The sequence below is a fragment of the Anolis carolinensis genome, unplaced genomic scaffold, assembly GCF_035594765.1.
Source record: "Anolis carolinensis isolate JA03-04 unplaced genomic scaffold, rAnoCar3.1.pri scaffold_8, whole genome shotgun sequence".
Taxonomy (NCBI): domain Eukaryota; kingdom Metazoa; phylum Chordata; class Lepidosauria; order Squamata; family Dactyloidae; genus Anolis; species Anolis carolinensis.
In genome coordinates, this window is record NW_026943819.1 from 13532963 (window position 1) to 13554490 (window position 21528).

The 21528-nt window shown below is 38.5% G+C and overlaps 1 protein-coding gene across 5 annotated transcripts in view; it reads right to left on the reverse strand.

Moving 5' to 3' along the window:
• The window catches only part of unc5d (unc-5 netrin receptor D), a 371567-nt gene that overhangs the window by 61250 nt on the left and 288789 nt on the right, over positions 1–21528 (reverse strand). For 4 of the 5 annotated variants that reach the window (XM_008116034.3, XM_062961018.1, XM_008116037.3 and 1 more), the window contains exons 8-10: positions 16234–16266; positions 9857–10042; positions 7709–8086 (exon numbers count right to left, since the gene is read on the reverse strand). In XM_008116034.3, coding sequence (XP_008114241.2) covers positions 7709–8086; positions 9857–10042; positions 16234–16266 — 597 coding nt within the window. The remainder of the gene's footprint in view (positions 1–7708; positions 8087–9856; positions 10043–16233; positions 16267–21528) is intronic. The other variant, XM_008116035.3, reaches the window with a different exon arrangement.

A 21528-nucleotide genomic window follows, 5' to 3' on the forward strand; every position in this document is an offset into this window, starting at 1 on the left:
CTCTGCTCTTCACTATTTTATCGAGATTGGCCATTGCTCTCCTCCCAAGAAGTAAACGTCTTCTGATTTCCTGGCTGCAGTCTGCATCTGCAGTGATCTTCGCGCCTAGAAATATAAAGTCTGTCACTGCCTCCACGTTTTCTCCCTCTATTTGCCAGTTATCAATAGGTGTAGTTGCCATGATCTTGGTTTTCCTGACATTTAACTGCAACCCAGCTTTTGCACTTTCTTCTTTCACCTTGGTGATAAGGCTCCTCAGCTCTTCCTCACTTTCGGCCATCAGAGTGGTATCATCTGCATACCTAAGGTTGTTAATGTTTCTTCCAGAAATTTTAACTCCAGCCTTGGAATCGTCAAGCCCCGCACGTCGCATGATGTGTTCTGTGTACAATTTTACTTATATTAGTCAAAACATGTGTGGCTCTTAGTAAGCAACAATGGGATTCTTACAATTATGTGGCCTGAAGAGACAACATGAGTATGTTTTTGTACAAAAAAAGGTCGGAAGCAAAATGTAGGGCAGGTGGGAAAGAGGAATAGGATAAGAAATAATTTTGTAGACTGCTATTCCTCCTATTGCATGAAGTTCTCTGATGAAGGACATATATCACGGGGACTTGTACAGAACACTGCAGAATCACAGTCGATGTCAATACCCTAAGACAGCTATGGGGAACTCATTGACAGCTCAATTTTTCATCCATCATTTGAATACAGCTATGAGTTCAAGGGAATTCTATAATCCCCATAACATTGGCTAAATATGCACGGACTGATGTATACATGCATCCACAAAAAATTTTTCAGATCCAAGTAGCACATACTGAGATGCAGAAACAAGCACTCAATGAATATTACAAATATGTTAGATTTTACATATCTGAATATGGACTCCAGATCTCCTTTTTTTGTTTTTGCATACACACACTCACATTTGTGCCTACACAAATAAATCAGTTTGATTTGGATCTCACTTCATATAGCTTGGGAAGATCTAGATAAGTACACAAAGCCAAAAATGAAACAATTGCCCCCATTACTTTCTGTATAATGTTTCTATATCTGGGATAATTCACTGTACCGAGTACCAATTCTATTGACAGTTAAATTGGTCTGTTTGCTAAATCCGGATATGGCTGTTTGTTTAAACAAAGGTGACTTTTTGACCTGTATCAATAACAGTGCTAGTTTGGCTTCACTTATTTGAAGCACAAAGAGCTTTACATTGCTTTGTTGCAATTAAACCCCGCTGAGGGTCTTGCCCTTATATAATCTCTCTTTACTAGACCATCTGAAAGCCACAATGATCATGTGGAGAGACAATTATTATGACACTTGCAATAGCAACAGAACAGTACAGTGAATCCTTGGTATCCACTGAGGTTTGGGTCCGGGATCTCCATGGATACCCAAAGCTGTGGTTGCTGAAGTTCTATTTTGTACAATAGCACAGTAAAACAGTGTCCCTTATATAAAATGGAAAAAGCAAGGTTTGTTTTTAGAATTTGTATTTTGATATACGAAGAAGGACCATATTGTTAATCTAAGTTCCACAAGTCACTTTATACAGAAAAAAGGCAATACATCTTACTCCAATTAAACACTCTAACTAGTCAGCAATGCATTTCTTTCCTGGGTTTCCCTATGGATTGAGAAGGGGAACAACAACAAATTTAAATACAACAAATGGCATCAGTTAAAACACATACATCAATTAAAAACACATCACATCTGTTTAAAAAAAATCTAAAACCAATACATATTAAAAATCAAGCTATACTTTAAAATTCATAAATTAAAAATGCATAATTTAAAAGTCAGCTGGTTAGGCCTATGGGAGAGATCGGACTTTAATGTCAGTCAGTTATTAATTTACTATATGTGACTAAAAACCATTACAAATCCTATAAAATCTTTTAAAATCCAGTAAAGTATTGAGGGATGCAGTTTACCTGGATCTACAAATTTGAACTTGTTTTGGTTAGAAAAGCAATTATTGGCTAAGGGCAGTTCTACACTGACACTTGACTTGAGTTAGGAAGTGGATTAGAAGGAACCAGTTCCACTGCGGAGTGCCTACACAAACACCCCAAGACAGGGTTCAAGGCCAAGACAGTGGTCACAATAACTCAATTGTGAATCAGAACTAAACTGAGGATTTTTTCTTTACCCAGACCATGGAGGGCAAACAGAAAGATAGAGTCCTCATGGGAATAATGTAGTTTCCTTCCCAGGGGAGTAATTATTTCCTTTTTGGTCAGCTTCACTTTGACATTCTTAAAGTGCTTCAGAACTAGCAGTATCCTAAGAAGCGCTCCGCATTTTCCCATCCTGCATGGGATGTATTCTGATTGGTTGTGGTATGTTTTTGGCTTATTCTAGACTCTCTGGTGAGTTTTTTAAAAACCACACCATTTCAGGCTTAATGCATGCTGCAACATTCCTTGGGACTAGTGTATATTTTGCACACAGCTCACTCTCAAGACGACTTCGAATTGCATTATTTGGCTTTTGGAGAATTGCTCTATCTTCCTGTCAATTTCAGTTTGGAAGATCTCTGCTGCTACATGAAAGCACTAAAAGAAAATAGGAAGCATTTTGCCATCCTTATTGCCATCCAATGGCCTCATTGCCACCTTGATCATTATTTTGCTTTGCCTCTTGTCTAGCTAATCTCAGCTCATTCTGAGTTTTAACTTTTCTTATCCTATTCTTGCAAGTTTGGGCTCCCAATTTGTAATTGTCCTTAGTGATTTATCCCTCCTTCCTTTCAATAGTCACATTGTGTAGTCACATTGGTTTTTTTCAGATGTTTCCCAATTTTCTTCTTCCATGGGATTGTTTGCAATCATGCTTTTTCAGCTTCTTCTTCAATAATCCAATCCCATGCTGGATTGTTTTCCCTCAGTAATTCCCGAACTTGTTAAAATCAGTTGTCTGAAAAGCTAAGATCCATGTTGAGTCAATTCTTCTGTCCTACAACTGTGCATTTTCATGCTTCCCTTTCCTTGTTTACACTCTGTGACATTATTGTGGAATAATATTATACTTAAGTTAATTAAAAGTGCAAGAAATGTCATGGAATCATAGAGCTGGAAGAGACCACAATACTCAACAATTCATGAATAACTAATAGTTCTGTAAGGTAAAGAAAAATGAAATATTATGGAAGGATATTGAATTTTAAAAATAATCTTGCACTTTAAGTATAGTTCATAACTTTATCACAGTATCCTGAGTTAGCAGCATCTTAACTGCTTGTGGCACAATCAAGCAACAACATTGGCCCCATTTTTTTCTTTTACTCATAAAAAAAAGGCAAATGAGTCAAAAAATAATGACTGAACACTACAAAAACCCTATGTCATCAAAGAGAAAAACTGCTTTTATTCACAAAGCAAAGCAAGTATCTCATCTAACTGTTTGGATGCTCAAGGGCCAGCTTTCCATTTTTGACATGCCACTCCAGTAGTTAGCTTTGATTAAGAAAGAAAGAAAGAAAGAAACACCTGCTACCTTGACATCCTTTTTATTTCATGTGACAAGAGAACAGCCTCTTTTGAAATTAATATGATTTTGCATATTGAAAATGCAAAAAAAATTCACAGCTGCAGCCCTTTCCAAGCAACACCTCTCATGCAATTATAGATATGTGGGCGAGGGAAGCACGGGGAGGGGAGTCCATGTTGGCATGGCTAGAAAATAATTTCATAGGACTAAACAGACTTGAGGACAGGTCTTCTCTAAATACTGAGAAGACATTCTTCATGTTGAGGATTTGTTCATGATCTAGATAAGCAGGATATGAAATAAATAAGGTATCTAATATGTATTCATGGATTACTCCTGAAGAAACAGATGTGCCACAATATTTGATTGCCCTGTATTCAGGACAAGAGGTACCTGAATGGAAAAACTGAATGGTTACCAATCAGACAAGGCTGCATTTTTTTTGGACTGAACTTGAATGAAAGAGTTGTCAAAACTGGAAGAAGGAACATCAGCAAACAGTTCAAGATATGCAGATTACCTATCAGTAGTAGAAAAAGCAAATACATGGAATGACTATTGAAGAAAGTCAAGGAAGTAAGTGCAAAGGCAGGTTCACCTTATAAAAACAAAAACAATAACTACAGCTTGTAAAATGACAACTCCTACAATTCCAATAGCATTGAGCCATGAAAGTTAAGGTAGCACTAATTCTATACATCTCACCACATTAAAACAATGGATGTGGCTCTTAATGAGACATGCCACACTATCACAGGATGTCTACACACTACACCAATGGAGAAATGATACTGTTTAGCTGTTATTGCACCACCTGATATTCATCGGGAAGTAGCAGCCAATAATGAAAGAACCAAGGCATTGACATCTCCGGCCCATCCTCTGTTCGGATATCAGCTAGCATGCCAACACCTTAAATCAAGAAACAGCTTTCTATGATCTATAGAAATACTTGCAGGAACACCTCAGCAAGTGAGAGTCCAAAAGTGGCAGGTTAAAACCTGGAACCTCAATCCATGGCTGACACAGGATGAGAGACTCCCTCCTGGGCACACAGAAGACTAGGTGACTTGGAAGGTGCGGAACAGACTGCGCTCTGGCACCACAAGATGCAAAGCCAATCTTAAGAATGGGGCTACAAAGTGGAGTCCATGACATGTGAGTGTGGAAACAAGCAAACCACAGATCACTTACTACAATGCAGTCTGAGCCCTGCCATATGCACAATGGAGGACCTTCTCACAGTGACACCAGAGGCACTCCAAGTGACTAGCTTTAGGTCAAGGAAAATCTAGTATAACGTCAAGTTTTTAACTTTTTTGTGTTTTCTTAAAAAAATATGTTATAACTGAATTCTCAATTTGCTTCTGAGATAATAAATAAATAAATACCCCTTGTAATCAAAAACACACTTAGGACAGGAGAATGAATGCTCAGGAACAGAATCAAGAGCACATGCTAAATGTGGTTACCTTTTTAAAAAAAAAGATAAACCATTGACCTCTGGCTAAAACTATGCCATATTGTGGAAATGCTAGCATTAGTTATGAAGGCTGCTGGCACAACACTTTCTGAAAAGATAGCCACAAAATTACAACCCTGTCAGAGTAACATCTGTCCTGAATAGATTGGTGATCATACTTCTTTTCCTGCATAACAAAGGATTGGTGCAGCATGCATTTTGATGGCTACCTTCAAGTCTCTGTATCAAACAGTTCATGTATCTTGTGTTATTATGTGCTGTCCATCATCATATGCTCATTCTCATTATGACTACTGCTACAGATTGTTTTCTGAATCAATGAGTTCATCGCTTGGTAGTAATATATCCTAATAAAATGCAGCATCTGCCTGAAATGTAAATCTTCCAGTGAAATGTTAGTTATTAGGTACTCAGAAATATTGAAAAATAATGAGGAGTGAGGTTGCGGAAAATGTTTGATGTCTTATTTTGAGACTGCAAGTAAAGAACCAGTTTTAATCATCTATTTTTATATAAATGTCTCATTATAAACTGTTCGTAACACAAATGGTATGGTCATGTTTTTAAAGAAATTTTTTATTAAATATCAACAAGAAATGTGCATTTTATTTATTTATTTACTATATTTATACCCTGCCCTTCTCACCCCGAAGGAGACACAGAGTGGCTTACAAAGTATGGCTGTAGCCTAGCAAGGTAAGATGTATTTTGCAACACTTTCAAAACTGTAACAAATATCCACATCTAAATGAGACATATTCACAAAGAAATCACAGTGGGAAGAGATTTACTCAGCCCAGCCCAGCCCACTGTCAATGCAGAAATCGCCTGCTAAAGCATAACTGATAGCAAGACATTCAACTATTTTTTTAAAAAACCTATTCAATGAAGACAAATTCACAGGTAGATTGTTCCACTGTTGAATAGCTGAAAAGGTCCCATTGTTCAGTCCAAATATCCTTTCTTGTGATTTGAATCCATTGGGTTAAGCAGAAAACAAGGTCTCTCCATCTACTAGGTCTTTAAATATTAAATATTAAAAATAGCTATGGGGATTATCATAAGCAGATCCGTCATCATTATGACTTCTCATTTATTTCATTTATTTCTTCTCCAGACCAAATCTACAAATCTCCCTCAACCATTCCTCATAATGCTTCATTTCCAGATCTTTAACATCTTAGTCTTTTTCCTGTAGCTTGTTACTTTTTAAACTTTAATGTCCAGAAGTAAACACAATGCTCCAGGCAACATATGAGCAAAACAGAAAGAAATTGCACCATTATTCCCCTTAATCTGGACACTCATTCTGCTGATGGGTACTAACATAGAGAGTCCTAAATTCCGCTTCCATAGGTGACAAACTGTTATCCATGAAGTATTTACACATCTGATATTTCCTGTCTATAAAAACACCTATACTTATTTCTATTACTATTCATTGTGCTAGTTTTGGCCTACTGTGTATTATTTTTAAGGTTATCTTGGATCATGATTCTGGCTTCTGATATTAGATACCATACCCAGTTTAATGCCATCTATGAGTCTGATGAGCATGCCCTCTATACCATCATCCAAATCATTTATAAAAATCTACATATAAAATGGGATATATCCTCAGCTGCTGTAAGAAAATCGCACAGACAGACTACAAACAGAGGCACAACTATGTGGCCTAAATTATTCATTGGAACTTATGCCTCAAGTACTACTTCCCAGCAGTAAAGAACTGGTGGGATCACAAACCAGCAAAGATAATGGAAAATGAACATGCAAAGATACTGTGGGACTTCCGAATCCAGACTGACAAAGTTCTGGAACACAACACACCAGACCTCACAGTTGTGGAAAAGAAAAAGGTTTGGATCATTGATGCCGCCATACCAGGTGACAGTCGGATTGATGAAAAACAACAGGAAAAACTCAGCCGCTATCAGGACCTCAAGATTGAACTGCAAAGACTCTGGCAGAAACCAGTACAGGTGGTCCCGGTGGTGATCGGCACATTGGATGCCGTGCCAAAAGATCTCAGCCGGCATTTGGAAACAATAGACATTGACAAAATTACGATCTGCCAACTGCAAAAGGCCACCCTGCTGGGATCTGCACGCATCATCCGAAAATACATCACACAGTCCTAGACACTTGGGAAGTGTTCGACTTGTGGTTTTGTGAAACGAAATCCAGCATGTCTATCTTGTTTGCTGTGTCATACAACATCGTTGTGTCAATAATAATAATAATAATAATCCTCATCATCATTTTCATCAACAACATCTCTCAGCAAAAGTAGAAGGATAGAGCACCTCACCTGTCGCTTCTCTGTAGGATGATGACAAAGCTTGGCATTAGCTCTCTAGGTCTGGCCTCTGAGTTAATATAAATCTACCCAACAGCAGCATCATTTAGCCTACTTCTTACCACTTTTTGTGCTACAGTATCATGGGGCACAGTGTGGATAGCTCTACTGAAATCAAGATACACTATTTCAAAAACATTCGCATGATCCACAGAATTACTCTGATCACTTGTTTTGCTGACAAGTCACTAGGAATCAGAGAAGGAGATCACCTTTGCTTGCATTTTAAAGTGCATGAGAGAATGTGAAAGTGGGAGCAAGTGAGAAATAGGACATCCTAAGACATTATCATGGCTTAGGTTTACATAAACATCTTACACACGTTTTAAACCATTTGCATATTTCCAGCAACCCACCTGTGTTGGGGATACCCAAACGTCCTCCCAGGTGGCCAAATACTCCAGTGGTCCTCATCTCGTTTTGTTTGCAGAGTGTTGACAAATTTTGGATATATGCCGCTTTGTTCTTTGTATGTATAGAGTTGAAGGTTCTGTTGCTGTCATGTGGAAATGTCCCAGAATGTGTTTTTCTCTGATATTCAGATCTGTCTGTCACACCCAACGAAACCATGAAGGAGCTCTGAACTTTGACTTTGATGTCAGACAAAGGGTTGAAAAGGGAGGATTCTGTCATGAGTTCCTTGTCAATGGGGTCTTGAAGGCAAATGGGTCCACTGTAGGTCCTACTCACAGTCAGGTCAGGCTGCATGGATGAGTTCAAAAGAAGGGAGTTACCTAATGGAAGCAAATCAATTAAGCAGTCAGTTTTATGTACAGCATAAAGTATGCACATACAGTAGCACAGTGACAGAATTAACTAGGTCCTTGTGAGGCTGTAACATGTTTGGATAACAATATTTTAGAGTGGAAATAAGAGCTTACTGAACTGAGTATAACTTCATATGCAGTAGTAAACTCATAAAAACACATTCCTTCATTCAGAAAATCAGTTGTCAAAGATATGTTCTTGCCTAGCCACCAGCAGATATGGACCAGGGCACGCATAATAACATCAGCACACATCAGAGTTTCTTCATATGAGACTTTTTTAAGGGAAAGGAGACTTTTTTTGGTCTCCTTTGTTTTTCACTTTTCATTTATAGCTCATTTTGAATTCTATGAGTTTACAGTCCCTTTTTCCCCCATTTCACTCCTGAACTTTATTTTCTAAAAATAATACATACGCAGAGGAAAGTGTTGAGAAATCTTATTATGGAAAACCTCTGGCCTAGTGAATACTAAGCAAATTGATGACCCTATTTTCAAGAGGGCTATTGATTTCTTCTTCTGCCAGTGTTTTCATATTTCATTGCCTTAATAATAGAGGGATCTTCACAGAAGAGACCATTGATCAGTATGTGCTGAATTTCTGTTCTTTGATTTGCAAGCACTTTTCAGGTAATTCACAGTACGACATATAGGCACATCACAAAAGAGAACCAAATCAGGGTCTAATGGCAAATAAAATATTAATTTAATCATACAATCAGCAGCCAAGGAGTACAAACAATACTTGATATGTAGGATAAAACCCGGAGGCATATGCAATCTGAATATTTGACAGTTTGAATTTGCATTAGCTTCTCAAGTAAGGTGAACCTATCATGAGGTTTCAATAGCACAAATCATTCAGAGTTGGTTTGTCATGAGAAAAGAACTAACATCAATAGAACAAACAGCACTACATTTGGAGATTGCAGGATAGCGACAACATGGATGGCAAAAGAAAAGATGGATGAACATCATCAACGAAGAGATACGTGCTGCCAACCTGAGACCTGAGAATGCCCAAAACAAAGCCCTGTGGAAGTTACAGTCACAATGCTAACCCTTCCATTGGGAAAATAACTTAGAACGGTGGTTCTTGACCTGTGGGTCCCCAGGTGTTTTGGCCTACAACTCGCAGAAATACCAGCTGTTAGGATTTCTGGGAGTTGAAAGCCAAAACATCTGGGGATCCACAGGTTGAGAAACACTGGCTTAGAAAGAAGAAGATTCAGAGTGGGTTTGTCCTTGCCTTCCTTGGAGGATGAGGGAGGGTGACTTATCCAAAGTCATCCAGTGGTGTATGATGGACAAGCAGGAATTTGAACCCTGGTCTTCTGGTGTCTTAGTCCAACACTCAAACCACAGCATCACTATTCCACCATAGTTTTTAATAAAGGCATGGCAATAGAAGGGGACCTCAGTTTGCTGGAATAAATATTCATGGTTCTCAAGAGTTGTGTGATAGTAGCTCCTATTTTCTTTCTCTCATCACATAGCAATTGTTAAAAAATCACAACAGAGCACTCAGTCCACAAAAGGAAGCATAGTAATACATCACAAAGGGACATATAGCAATATTTTTATGTTTAGAATGACTCGGTCCATATTTTCTCTGTGTCTTCACACTGATAGAAAAGGTGGTGCGTTTTTGGGGGCCATAGTGATGTTACATGTCTAGTGAAGGACACAAATATCCCAACAATATCCCATCAATAAGCAGCAATTGGAGTTACCAACCTTGTCTGGCAGTTTTGAAGTTAAATGTCTGGAAGCCTCCTGTGAGAGCTGATGAGTCAATCACATCCACACCATACTCGCTCTGGCTCCGTCTGTAGAGAGTCACACCAATGACAATGACCGCTACGGTGATGACTGCGGCACCCAGGCCTGAGTACAAGGCAATGTCTGTTGCGTTCTCAATGTCTGAAAAGATTGAAAGTGTGGCACCAACTAAGCAAGTTTCCTTCTCAATAGTAAAGTGCATATTAATAAAACTAAAGCATACATGGACTTCAGAAGGTCCAGCTTTACATCCAAACACAGAAATTCCTTCTCAAGGTTTTGTTTTTTGGCAAGCTTAACCTGGGCAACACATCCTGTGCAAACATTGGGCTGGTCACTATTTGCACTCCATAATCCACACAGTGACACGTAGAGACAGACATGGGAAAACTGCACATATTTGGAGTATGCACAGAAAGACACCCATTTCAAATTGGCAAAGAGCTGATAACATTAACAGAGAGAAATGTTCAAGGCTAGGTGCAATCCAAAAATGTGCTCACAATTGCCCCATTGCAAGAAAGTATGTAATAATGAATACAGTGTTCCCTCACTACTTCGCAGTTCACTTTTTGTGGATTTGCCGTTTTGCGGTTTTTCAATAAACTCTAAAAGACTATTATAAATCATAAAAAATACAATTTACAGCCTAAGGAAGAGGAAGGAGAAGCCAAAGGGAGAGAAAAGGAGCCCAAGCGGCAGCAGGAGGAGAAGGAGGCGATTTATCAACACACAATTGGTTGATAAAGACTTAAAATAGTGTATAACTACTAAAATAATGTATAAATATTAAAATAAATATAGCGTCCCTACTTCACGGATTTTTACTTATTGCGGGTGGTCCTGCAAACCTAGCCCCCCCCCCCCGATAAGTGAGGGAACACTGTACATCTAATCTTAGAAAAACAAATTAACAAACAAAAAAGTGACATAATGCATAAAATATAATATTTTTTTGCAAAAGAGTAATTATACTCTATCAAAAATGTTAGAGGCTAATCTTAGAAACCATCATATTTAGATAGGAAATGGTGCAATGACACAAAAAAGAACCCATCCCTGATATCACTGGGGCCATGCAATTTCGTTTGTTCATTTAAAACTCTCCAGACAGAAAAGAGGCATTAATCTTTGTCAGTAGGACCAATTAGGTAATGGAACAGTGAAGGCTTGTTGCATCATTTCCAAGACAATGTTACTTCAGCAAATCTGCAGGGATTCCACAAACAGGTTTCTCCTTAACCATTTTCCCTCATAGTTTAAAACTGAGATATGAAACTATTCATATATGTCAGGAAACAGAAACATTTCAGTAAATAACATGCTTTTGTCTTCATGCATATATTCTTTGCATACATAGCTCAAGGCACCTCCTTCCATATTCTTCACAGGAGATATTTCCCCAAGTCCCACCAGTAGAGTGAAGGGCATTAGGCCAGAACAAAAGACAAGGCAGGCTATGGCATCCACACTCTGCAATGCCCCCCTAAAAGGTTGGTGTTAAATGGTGCTGACCTTGCTTCCTTTTCTAGGATAAATCAAAATATTCATGTCTGCACAGATATTTACATTTTTGTACAACACACAGCACTATCCTCAACAAACAGCAAGTGACTGATTCAGGGATGTCTTAGCACCATTATAGACCCTTCCTACACAACCACTCACAGAAATAAAAATGTAAATTATCGATAAAATAAATGTATGTTTACTGGTACCACCAATAAAATCAGTCAATTGACATTTTAAAAAAATTCTATGCAGCAGTGGTTCTTAACCTTCCTAATGCCGCAACTCTTTAATATAGTTTATCTTGTTGTGGTGACCCCTAACCATAAAAATATTTATGGTTATAACTGTAATTTTGCTACTGTTATGAATTGTAATTTAAATATCTGATATGCAGATATTTGGGGCAAACTTCCCACACAAAACCCTCATGAGAGGTGGAGAGATCTTCAGCCTTCTCTGCCAAAGGGGTTTGTTCTTAAGACCATCAGAAATATGGGTGTTTCTGATGGTCTTCGGCAACCCCTCTGACACCCTCCTCATAACCCCCAAGGGGTCCTGACCCCTAGGTTGAGAAACGCTGCTATACAGCAAAGATTAATCAATACAAATATTTCAACAATATAACAGGTGAAGGGTTTTTGGAATAACATATTTATAGAAATTAGTAACATTATAGGTTTAAACATCACTCCGGATGCTAGGTTAGCATTATTTATGGACGCCACTAAGTTGAATTTAGAAATGGAAAAGAAAGAATTGGTGATTATTTTACTCACAGTGGCGAGACTTATAATTGCAAGGAATTGGACGGTAGTAACCAATCTCACATTGGAAGTATGGTATGGCGAGGTATGGAACGTAGCTCTAAATGATAAATTATCCATGGAAATGAGGGTGTTCAGGGGGAAAATTAATAGACCTGATTTTGATTTATACTGGTCAGTTTTCATTAAATATGTTCTAGAAAGTAAAAAAGGAAAACATTATAATGCTGTTGATCAGGAATTTTGGATATGACATTGGTTTAATGGTTGAATTATAAATTTTATGGTAAATGAAATGATACTTGTTCAGGCCTTGGTGGTGGGGTTGTTGTTTGTAAAATGTTCACTGTTTTGTGTTTTGTTTCACTGTAAGTTATTAATGAATGTAAATAAAATTAATATATTATTTTAAAAAAACAAAAAAACAATATAACAAAAACAAAGATTTCAACATAAAAATCATACTTCACACATAATTTCAGCCATCTACTGTGTTAGCACAGAAAACAGAATTTTCTACAAAGCAAATAATATTTCTGTGCAAAACATCTATGTCCAAATTGCAACTAGGCATTCAAAATTATTGTTTTGGAAGATTTTGTCACACAAAGTTTCAAGAAACAAAATTAATGAAAAATTACACCCTTAATTGTGATCCTATGTCTCCGTATTATTTTAGAGCAGTGATGGGAAGTAAGCAGACCAGACAATACTGATCTAATTCTATTTCAAAATATTGGCAGTAAAGTGTGACACTGACAGTGGCACAAATTCTGATACTGATGCATGTAATTGTCAAAACGATTGCAACACCTGATAGACCCTAACATGTAAATTATTTTAGATAATCTTTCCAAGCTGCTCAAGACTATTATTTGGGGTTATGTTACATTTAAATGCACTTCCTGGTGCTATAAAAGACATTGATTGGAAGCGTATTTTTATGGTAATGAAGTCACTGTTAACTATGATTAATGTTTATAGAAGCATAGGAAGGTAATTTAAAATGTGTTGAAACACAAAATAAAGTTTTTTAAAAGAAAAGCATAAGGAATTTGAAGTGATTGAATTAAAACAAAGTTTTTTTCACCATTTTTGCAGGGCAAACATTATTTCAGCTTCACAAACATGTTTCCCAATCTCTGTTCCAGTTCCTCCCACCCCATCCCTTTTAAACCTGTAAGCCGTAAACTGAAATTTACTGCTCCATCAAGAATTTATCCACCCCGACTGTGACCAAGACCTACATCCAAGAAACACAATTCCAAACTTAAGCGAATTATATATAAGTCTATTTAGTACAATCGGTTGTTTCTCAATTATCTTAATAATTGCCTTTGATTTTACATCAATGATGATGCATGTGCTCTTAAACTTAGTGCCCATTTCACTCAATAGTAAGCAACAAGCTGTATTTATATAACTTGTCTTTGATCTCACAGCTCCAAATAAATAGTTTAATTCTCTAAAGAACTAAAAGTACGAATATCGACCGGAGTGGTTTGGCTGACTCTCTTTAAGGATGCAGCCATCATTATGCTGGAGATGAGGAGATAAACAAAGCGCAACACTTGCTCAAACAATTGTGGGTGCTTCTAGCTTACCAAGTACATTACTGTTGAGCAAATGGAAATGTTTCTAAACAACAAAGTTAATAAAGAAATATTTAAGCATTCTCTGGAATCGTGAGCATTTCAGTGCAATTACTCTGACTGGTTACCCATGAGACAAATGTTATATATTGGAATTGCTCCTGCCTAGGTGGGAAATTATGGAAGTTAAGTAGGGGGTATAGAAGAACCCAGAGAATTGTATTCTCCTTCTCTCCCCCCCCCCCCAATTGCTCCCCAGTGCGTTAAAAATCCCTTTAATGGTTCAGGAAGCATTTTTGCCATATCCCCTCCCCCCCAACCCAGTCCCAGAATATTTACAATCCAGGAGTTTCCATATTAAACAACAGAAAGTTAAATAAAATCATTTCCTGCTCATTCCTGTTCCAAACCAAAGTCCTCTCCTCGGCCCAAATTAGCCCAAAGGGCCTGAAAAAATTATGAAAACACCTCCAAGCTCTTAGAGTAGTGGTTCTCCACCTGTGGGTCCTCAGGTGTTTTAGCCTACAACTCCCCGAAATCCCAGCCAGTTTACCAGCTGTTAGGATTTCTGAGAGTTGAAGGGCAAAACATCTGGGGACTTACAGGTTGCGAACTATTGCGTCAAATTGCTATGTGTGTGTGTGTGTAAAGAAATCATTGCAAGGTTGTTTGCAGGAGATCTCTGCAAAAGAGCTCAGCTTTGCAGAGGCAAAGCCACGCCTAAAACAATGTATCTGTTTGCTGGCAGATGGCTGGTTTTTGTCAGTTGGAATTTGGGCTTGCTGGGAGAGCACAGAAAAAGACAGGCTCTCTAATAGCTACGGTCAAGTAGCAGTTTAGATATGCTATGCTGGATATATTTTGAATGCTGATTGATTAGTTATTGATCCTATGCAACTACAAGGACATTGTACGATTGCTGAACTGTTTATTTGACTTCAGCTCAACAAGTAAAGTTTCCTTTTGTTCTTTCAATTCCTCTGCCTGGTCTGAGTCTTTTGCACATGGTGTTAACTGGACGCTGCTGATTCCGCTGTACAAGCTCTTAGAGTAGTGGTTCTCAACCTGTGGGTCCTCAGGTGTTTTGGCCTACAACTCCCCGAAATCCCAGCCAATTTACCAGCTGTTAGGATTTCTGAGAGTTGAAGGGCAAAACATCTGGGGACTCACAGGTTGCAAACCACTGTCTAAGAGGATCTCTGTGGTTATTTGGGGGGCATGAAACATTTCTGGGAGCTTCACTTTGTCACCAAATTTACATCACATATGCATACTATTTTGTTATGTTTATCAAGGCATGACAACTTGGTCATGTCTGGGGGACATTTCCATCCTCCACTGGGACCTCTCCAAGCCACATCTGTCCAAGGCCCTAACACCCCTCATAGCAAAACAAAGCAAACACTAGTGTCAGAATGTCTAGCTATTTCAACAAAAGCATAACTAGCCATTTAAAGTTCTAACCCCCTAACATAGAAGTGAAAATTTTTAAGAAAGAAAGCTTAGCAACCAAAGGGTTATTCTAAAGTCATCACACTTGAGTATTTATCCACTTTTAATACAGTTTCTGCTTCCTGCAGAATTCTATGGTTTGTAGTTTGGTGAGGCCCAAGGCCTGTCTGGCTGAGCTGTTTAAAGGCCTAAAGTGGATTTAAAGTGGATCCAAACTCTAGTGTGATGAGGTCACTAGTGTGGGGCCATAGCTAGGTAGGCACTATTTATCCCATAGGCTGCACTTGCTCATTCCTCCCTCTCCCCAATAAAAACAAACAACTAATCTGTTGTGAGATATCTAGCCTGGGATTGCATCCATCTGTTATTACCATATATTGTCTAAAATCTCCTGTGATCTTGGAAAAAAGCAGGGTCAGCTCTGGCTAGTACGTGGTTGAAAGACTGTCAACAAATGCCAAGGGGAAGGCATCCCAAATGTTCAGGTGAATTGGCATAACTATCTTGGAGTATCCCTTGCCTAAGAAAGATACATGCAATCTTTGTCCATGAATGACTTGAAGCCACATGCACACACATTGATCCTCCAAGTGTGAGTTAATAAAATTTGAATCAATAAATGAAAAGAAATCTTATCCTTCTTTACTTAATATCCCCTTTTACACACTCACTCAAATGGAGAGGATAGGATAGCACCCTCTAGTTTAACTTCAGACAACAATTTAGCTACAAATTCAATCTCTTGACTTTGTGCATTCAGTGAAAAGTCTGCACATGTTTATGTCCAGAATTTCAGGCAATGGAGAAAGTGGAATAAAGACAATGAAATACATTGAAGCTGAAGATGGAGCTAGCAAACCCAGTCCAGCTTCTGTCTTTGCACAAACAGTGAACACATGGATGGCACGTCTATGAAAGGGCTTGCATTTGCTGTCTACTGAACAATCTATTTTAGTTATATTATATTTAGCTAAAATATAGTGTTTTTAGAAAATACAAGAAAAAAACTTACTTTGGGGTTTTATTTCATGAAGAGGCTTTCTATCTAAAAGGGGGAAGAGGAAATGGAAGCATGGAAAAGAGAAAAAGAGAGAGAGAGAAAGATGCACTTAATAAACACATAAGGAATGTATCTATTTCCGAGATCACTTTCTGTCCAGCTTTATGAAAGAAACATTTTCTCATATGCTGCTGACAAAATCTATTTTTGGTAATTTCTCCCTCTTCCCTTTATACGGATATACTCTAGTTTCTTCCACATTAAGAAATAAAATACCAGAGTTTGATTTCCTTTTGTTTGGTTTACATAATGCCAATGTAATTCCAACAGAATGCACATTCTCTGTATTCTCAGATATAAGAAGCATGGAATAGAAGGAGCATAATTTGAATGGACACTAGGTTTTTTTGAGTTTGGAGTCAACTGGTAATGTTGTGCCTCATGAAGACCTTCACTGTTCACCCCTAGTTAAGCCCTTTTTAATCAGAGGGATTAATATTTTATGTACAGTTTCTGGGGGGTCAGTCTAGACAGCCTCCATTGCCCTGCTCCTTTAAAAATCTCCTCGGGGCAGATCCTCAGGCAAGGCACTTCTGGTTGTTGGAAGAGTCTGTCTTTTTGTGACTGGAAGGTGAAGAGAGATGAGGGCTGGAAGGTCTACAAAATAGCACATTCAGTCTAAGCTGTATTCAAGTCCAGTCTGAACTGTATTCAAGTCCAGTCGGAGCTGTATTCAAGTCCAATTGAAGCTCTATTCAAGTCCAGTTGGAGTTAAATTTTGAAACCATCTTAGGGACAGTTGAACACCAAACAAGAACAAGACAATAAGAAGAAATAAAGATTCAAGAGCCTCAGTTCGGCCAGAACTATGTCTATCTCTCAAAGACTTTACATCTCCTTATAAAGACTTTGTAGTGAGACACAGGAGCAGAGAAAGTCTAAATTTTTTGTCAGTTAATGAATTATTTTTATTCAAATACATAGTCTCTGATCTGTTCCTTGTGCAGCCAGTTCACCTTCCAAGAAGTTAAGATAGCATGGGCCAAACAGGTAATATTATTAGTCCCAAAAGCAACTTCCTAAACCAAAGTTCCCAAACCTTTAGCAGCATACCCTCAATCTCTCCCAATTTGGCAGGGTTAAACCTGAAATCTGGCTTCCCACCTTTCAAACTGCTTTTAACATGCTCCAGTTTTTCCCGCTTTCCTTCTCTGTTCTCCGTTTATTTCACTTATTGCAAGCTAAATTTTAAAAGCACACAATTAAATCAATACAATGAGAATTATATCAGTACAAGGAGAAGACAAGCGTGCATGGAGTGTTTCTTGTGCCTGAAAATATCCAAAAGGCTTCATCATGTAATTTATAATTTGAATACTAAGGAATGGAATTGACAGTTGGTGCATGTTGTAGACACAAATTTGCATTTCACAAGCAAACACAATCTTGAAGTATGCCAAGGCATCTAGGAAGAAATTAAGTGAAAATGTATATATCCTTCTAGACTGAAATATTAGGAAGGAAATTGTTATGTTTATTCATGAAAATATAAAATAACACACACACACACACACACACATAATGGTATGTACAAAATTTCAGGCTGCATACCACATTTTTGTCTGAAGAAGAGACACAGAATCCTTGTAAGGCCCTCAAGTGGTTTTGAGGCTACATGACACTTGTGGACTATATTTTGCCAAACTCCAGTCTAGCTAGTAGGGGTGTGAAATTCAATTAAAACTGTGTCATTTTTGGCGTCTGGATTTTGGTGGCTCCCCTGATTCGTTTTTTGGGAGCCACCCAAATTTGGGGGGACGAAATTCCAGTTTTTCATACCTCATAACCTCTGAGGATGCCTGCCATAGATGTGGGCGAAACGTCAGGAGAGAATACTTCTGGAACATGGCCACACAGCCCAAAAGACATACAACAACCCTGTGATCCCGGCCATGAAAGCCTTCGACAACACAAATCAGTTTTTGCTCCAGGAAGATCCAGCCCATTGGCTGCAATGGGGGAACTTCTGAGGCTCCCCTTTCCATTATTTTTCTGGTGTTGTTTCCCCTAATATCCTTCAACTAGATTTGGGTTAAGGCATCAAACCTATGAAACCACTTTTTCTGGGGTCCTTTCCTCTAATATCCTTCCACCAGCCCTGGGTTAAGGCATAAGACTTAAGAAACCACTTTTTCTGGGGTCCTTTCCTCTAATATCCTTCAACTAGACTTGGGGATGAAATAAATTCTCCCTGTGGGGACTCAAGGGAGTCTGGCTGTCCCCTCCATTCAGTAAACCACCCCAATATTTAAACAAACACTCCCCAAATGCTCGTTCACAATACCCCCCAATGCACGCCCACCCTCACTTCCCTAGCAAAATAGCAAAATAAAGAAGGAATGAAAGATATTGAACTAAGAAAAATATATGAAATTGTCAAAGGAAAATATTGGAATTGAATCCAAAATCAAGCGAAGCAATCCTAAGAGCAGCAAAGACACTGAGATAGAATACGGAGCTAGCTAGTATGTGAATGGCTTTCTCTTTCTGATTGGCTCAGCCAGGCAGCAGGGCTCACCGCCTCACAGGGAAAGCCATGCGGGTAAGCGGCTGTCTCTCTGCTCTCCATGTGTAGCCAAAAGAAACAGAAAGCAGCCATTTTCGGCAGCCGCGTGGTCTGTTGCCTATGGGGAAAAAGTGGTAGGAGTGCCCATGCCGAAACAGCCGGAGCCCGTTTTGAAAAACGGATCTGTGCACAGCCCAACTAGTTAGGTAGTATTTGAGCATTCCCCGAGTAAGTCAAAATAATGGAAAAAAAATGTAGTGTCAAAACCGGATTTGACCAAGCATGTTAGGAAAATAAAATGCTAGTTAATGACAGAATTGGTTCAAATCCATTTGGTCCTGATGAAAAGAGAGACAATAACAAGCTGTGTCTGCAAGCAAACACAAAATGGGGAAAAACACTCTGAAATTACTTTGCTGAAGCATTACACTCTGCTTCCCTCATAACTCCCTAAGGGGAGGGGATTGGAGCTGGAATGGAACATATTGCAAGATGATGTTGGGGAGAAAAGCAGCCTAGTCAGGATAATTGCTACTAGCTGAGGAAGCAAAAATAAGAATGAACAGAATGCACTGCTGTAAACACATTGTGTGATCCACAGAGGAGTAAAAGCACCACTGAGAAAGTGGGAGAGAAATTGCTTTAGTACTTCAAGTGACTGCACCAACAAAAATGTAAATTTGGGCTCCTGATAAAATGCATAATCTTATGAAAATGTATGAAAAAAAATGTAAGGAGACGGTGTTGACAATAGTTTCATTCTTGTTCTCTTTCCACCAACACTCAACCATAAGCATCTTTTTTAGATGTATCTGAAGGGGCTCTGAAGTTAGTAAATAATATCCAACGTGGGACCAAGCTGATGCAAAGGCAGGTTAGTCAATGTGTCAGATTGCATCAGACTGCTTTTGAAATGGAAGGGTGACAGTTTTGTCCCAGTTAGAAGTTTAAAACATATGGATTCTGTTTAGCAATCCATGGTCTCCCAAATGTTGCACTTTGGGAGAGAGTTGCTTACATACAGTTTCAGTCTCAGATATATAGGAAATCAGGGCTGTGTCCATCTCCATCATTTGTCTTCCAATATTCCAGCAGATTTATTTTCTCATGAAAACTTCTGGTTCTTTCCCTCACCAGAATTTCTTTAGGTGCTATTTTTGAAAGTGCCACAATACTGCAAGGTGCTCAAGGCAGCAGCACTTGTTTTTCTTTTGCTGTCCTTTCTGTTTGTTTGGATTTGCTTTTCTACTACATCTCTCTTCATTACTTTCAGCAGCCTCTCTAGCTACACATACTTCCTGATCTGAAAAAGCCCTATGGCAGGAGTTGCACTCTGATGTCTTCCTTTGGGCAATAAGCGATACTTAGGAAGTGGTGAAGAATGTTGGCTGCCACAGAAATACTTGTACAATGAAAAATAGGACATCCACACACATTTCTCAGCCACTTTATAACCACAGTAAACACAAGAATCAAGACTCCAATTCATGATCATTGATCTGGTTTGTTTTTTCTCTCTTTTCAGTTCTTTTTGAACCATTTCTTTTCTGTTGAACTGACTGAAGACAGTTGAAAAAAAATAGGACAAAACCTTTGGCGCAGCACTATTTCTTGTAACTTGCATACACATGTGCAAAGGATTGACCCATCTCTAAGAGATGGCAGTAGCTCATTCAAAATGAAATTCAAAAGACCAGAACATTCAGATTAAGCAAAAAGGCATATCAACTTCCATTTCTCTTTGCTGCATGTGTTAAAGAACTAGACAAAGAAAATTCAAAATAGAATGAAAAGAAAAAAAAACCTTGTTGTTGTATGCCTTCTGACCTATGGTGACCTAAGGTGAACCTACTAGGAGGTTTTCTTGGCAAGACCTGTTCCTTTGAGGCTGATAAAGCATGACGTGCCCAAGGACACACACACTGGTTTTCCATGGCCAAGGGGGGCTTTGAACTCTGGCCTCCAGCTTTGTACTCCAGTGATGAAACTACTACATCACAATATCTCACTAAATGTAACGGGATCCTTGGAACAGCTCAACAAAAAAGTCTTTTTTGAAAAGGGAGTTTCCTAGGCTTTGTTTAGCATAATTTGAGACCTCATCACAGGGTCGAGGCAGTTTATTTTAAGTTCTGGGATGGAATAATAATAATAATAATAATAATAATAATAATAATAATAATAATAATAATAATAATAATAATAATAAACTTTATTTATACCCCACCACCATCTCCCCAACAGGGACTCGGTCGGCTTACATGGGGCCATGCCCAGAACAATACAATATCACAGAATATAAATAGAACAACAAATCATAACACATTAAACAATACAATAAAAGATAATATACACTACATTAAGCAAAATCAAAAGAACAGTAAAACCAAGGGCGGGCCACATGAACACTAGGTTAAAAACTCGGGGTGAGAAAGGGAATAGGAATAAACCACAGAAAACAGGGTCATAAAGTAGTGGTGCAATCTAGAGGACAGATATTTGAGGAGAGTAACAAAAGGGATGTATGCAGTAATTACTCTCCAAAAGCACAACGGAAGAGCCATGTTTTCAAATCTTTCTTAAAGGCTGCTAATGTGGGGGCTTGCCTAATCTCACCGGGCAGTGAGTTCCACAATCGGGGGGCCACAGCAGAGAAGGCCCTCTCCCTTGCTCTTGTCATTAAAAAAATCTTGTCAGTTTTTGAAAAGAGTGAAGGCACAGTACTCACAGTGACCTGCAGG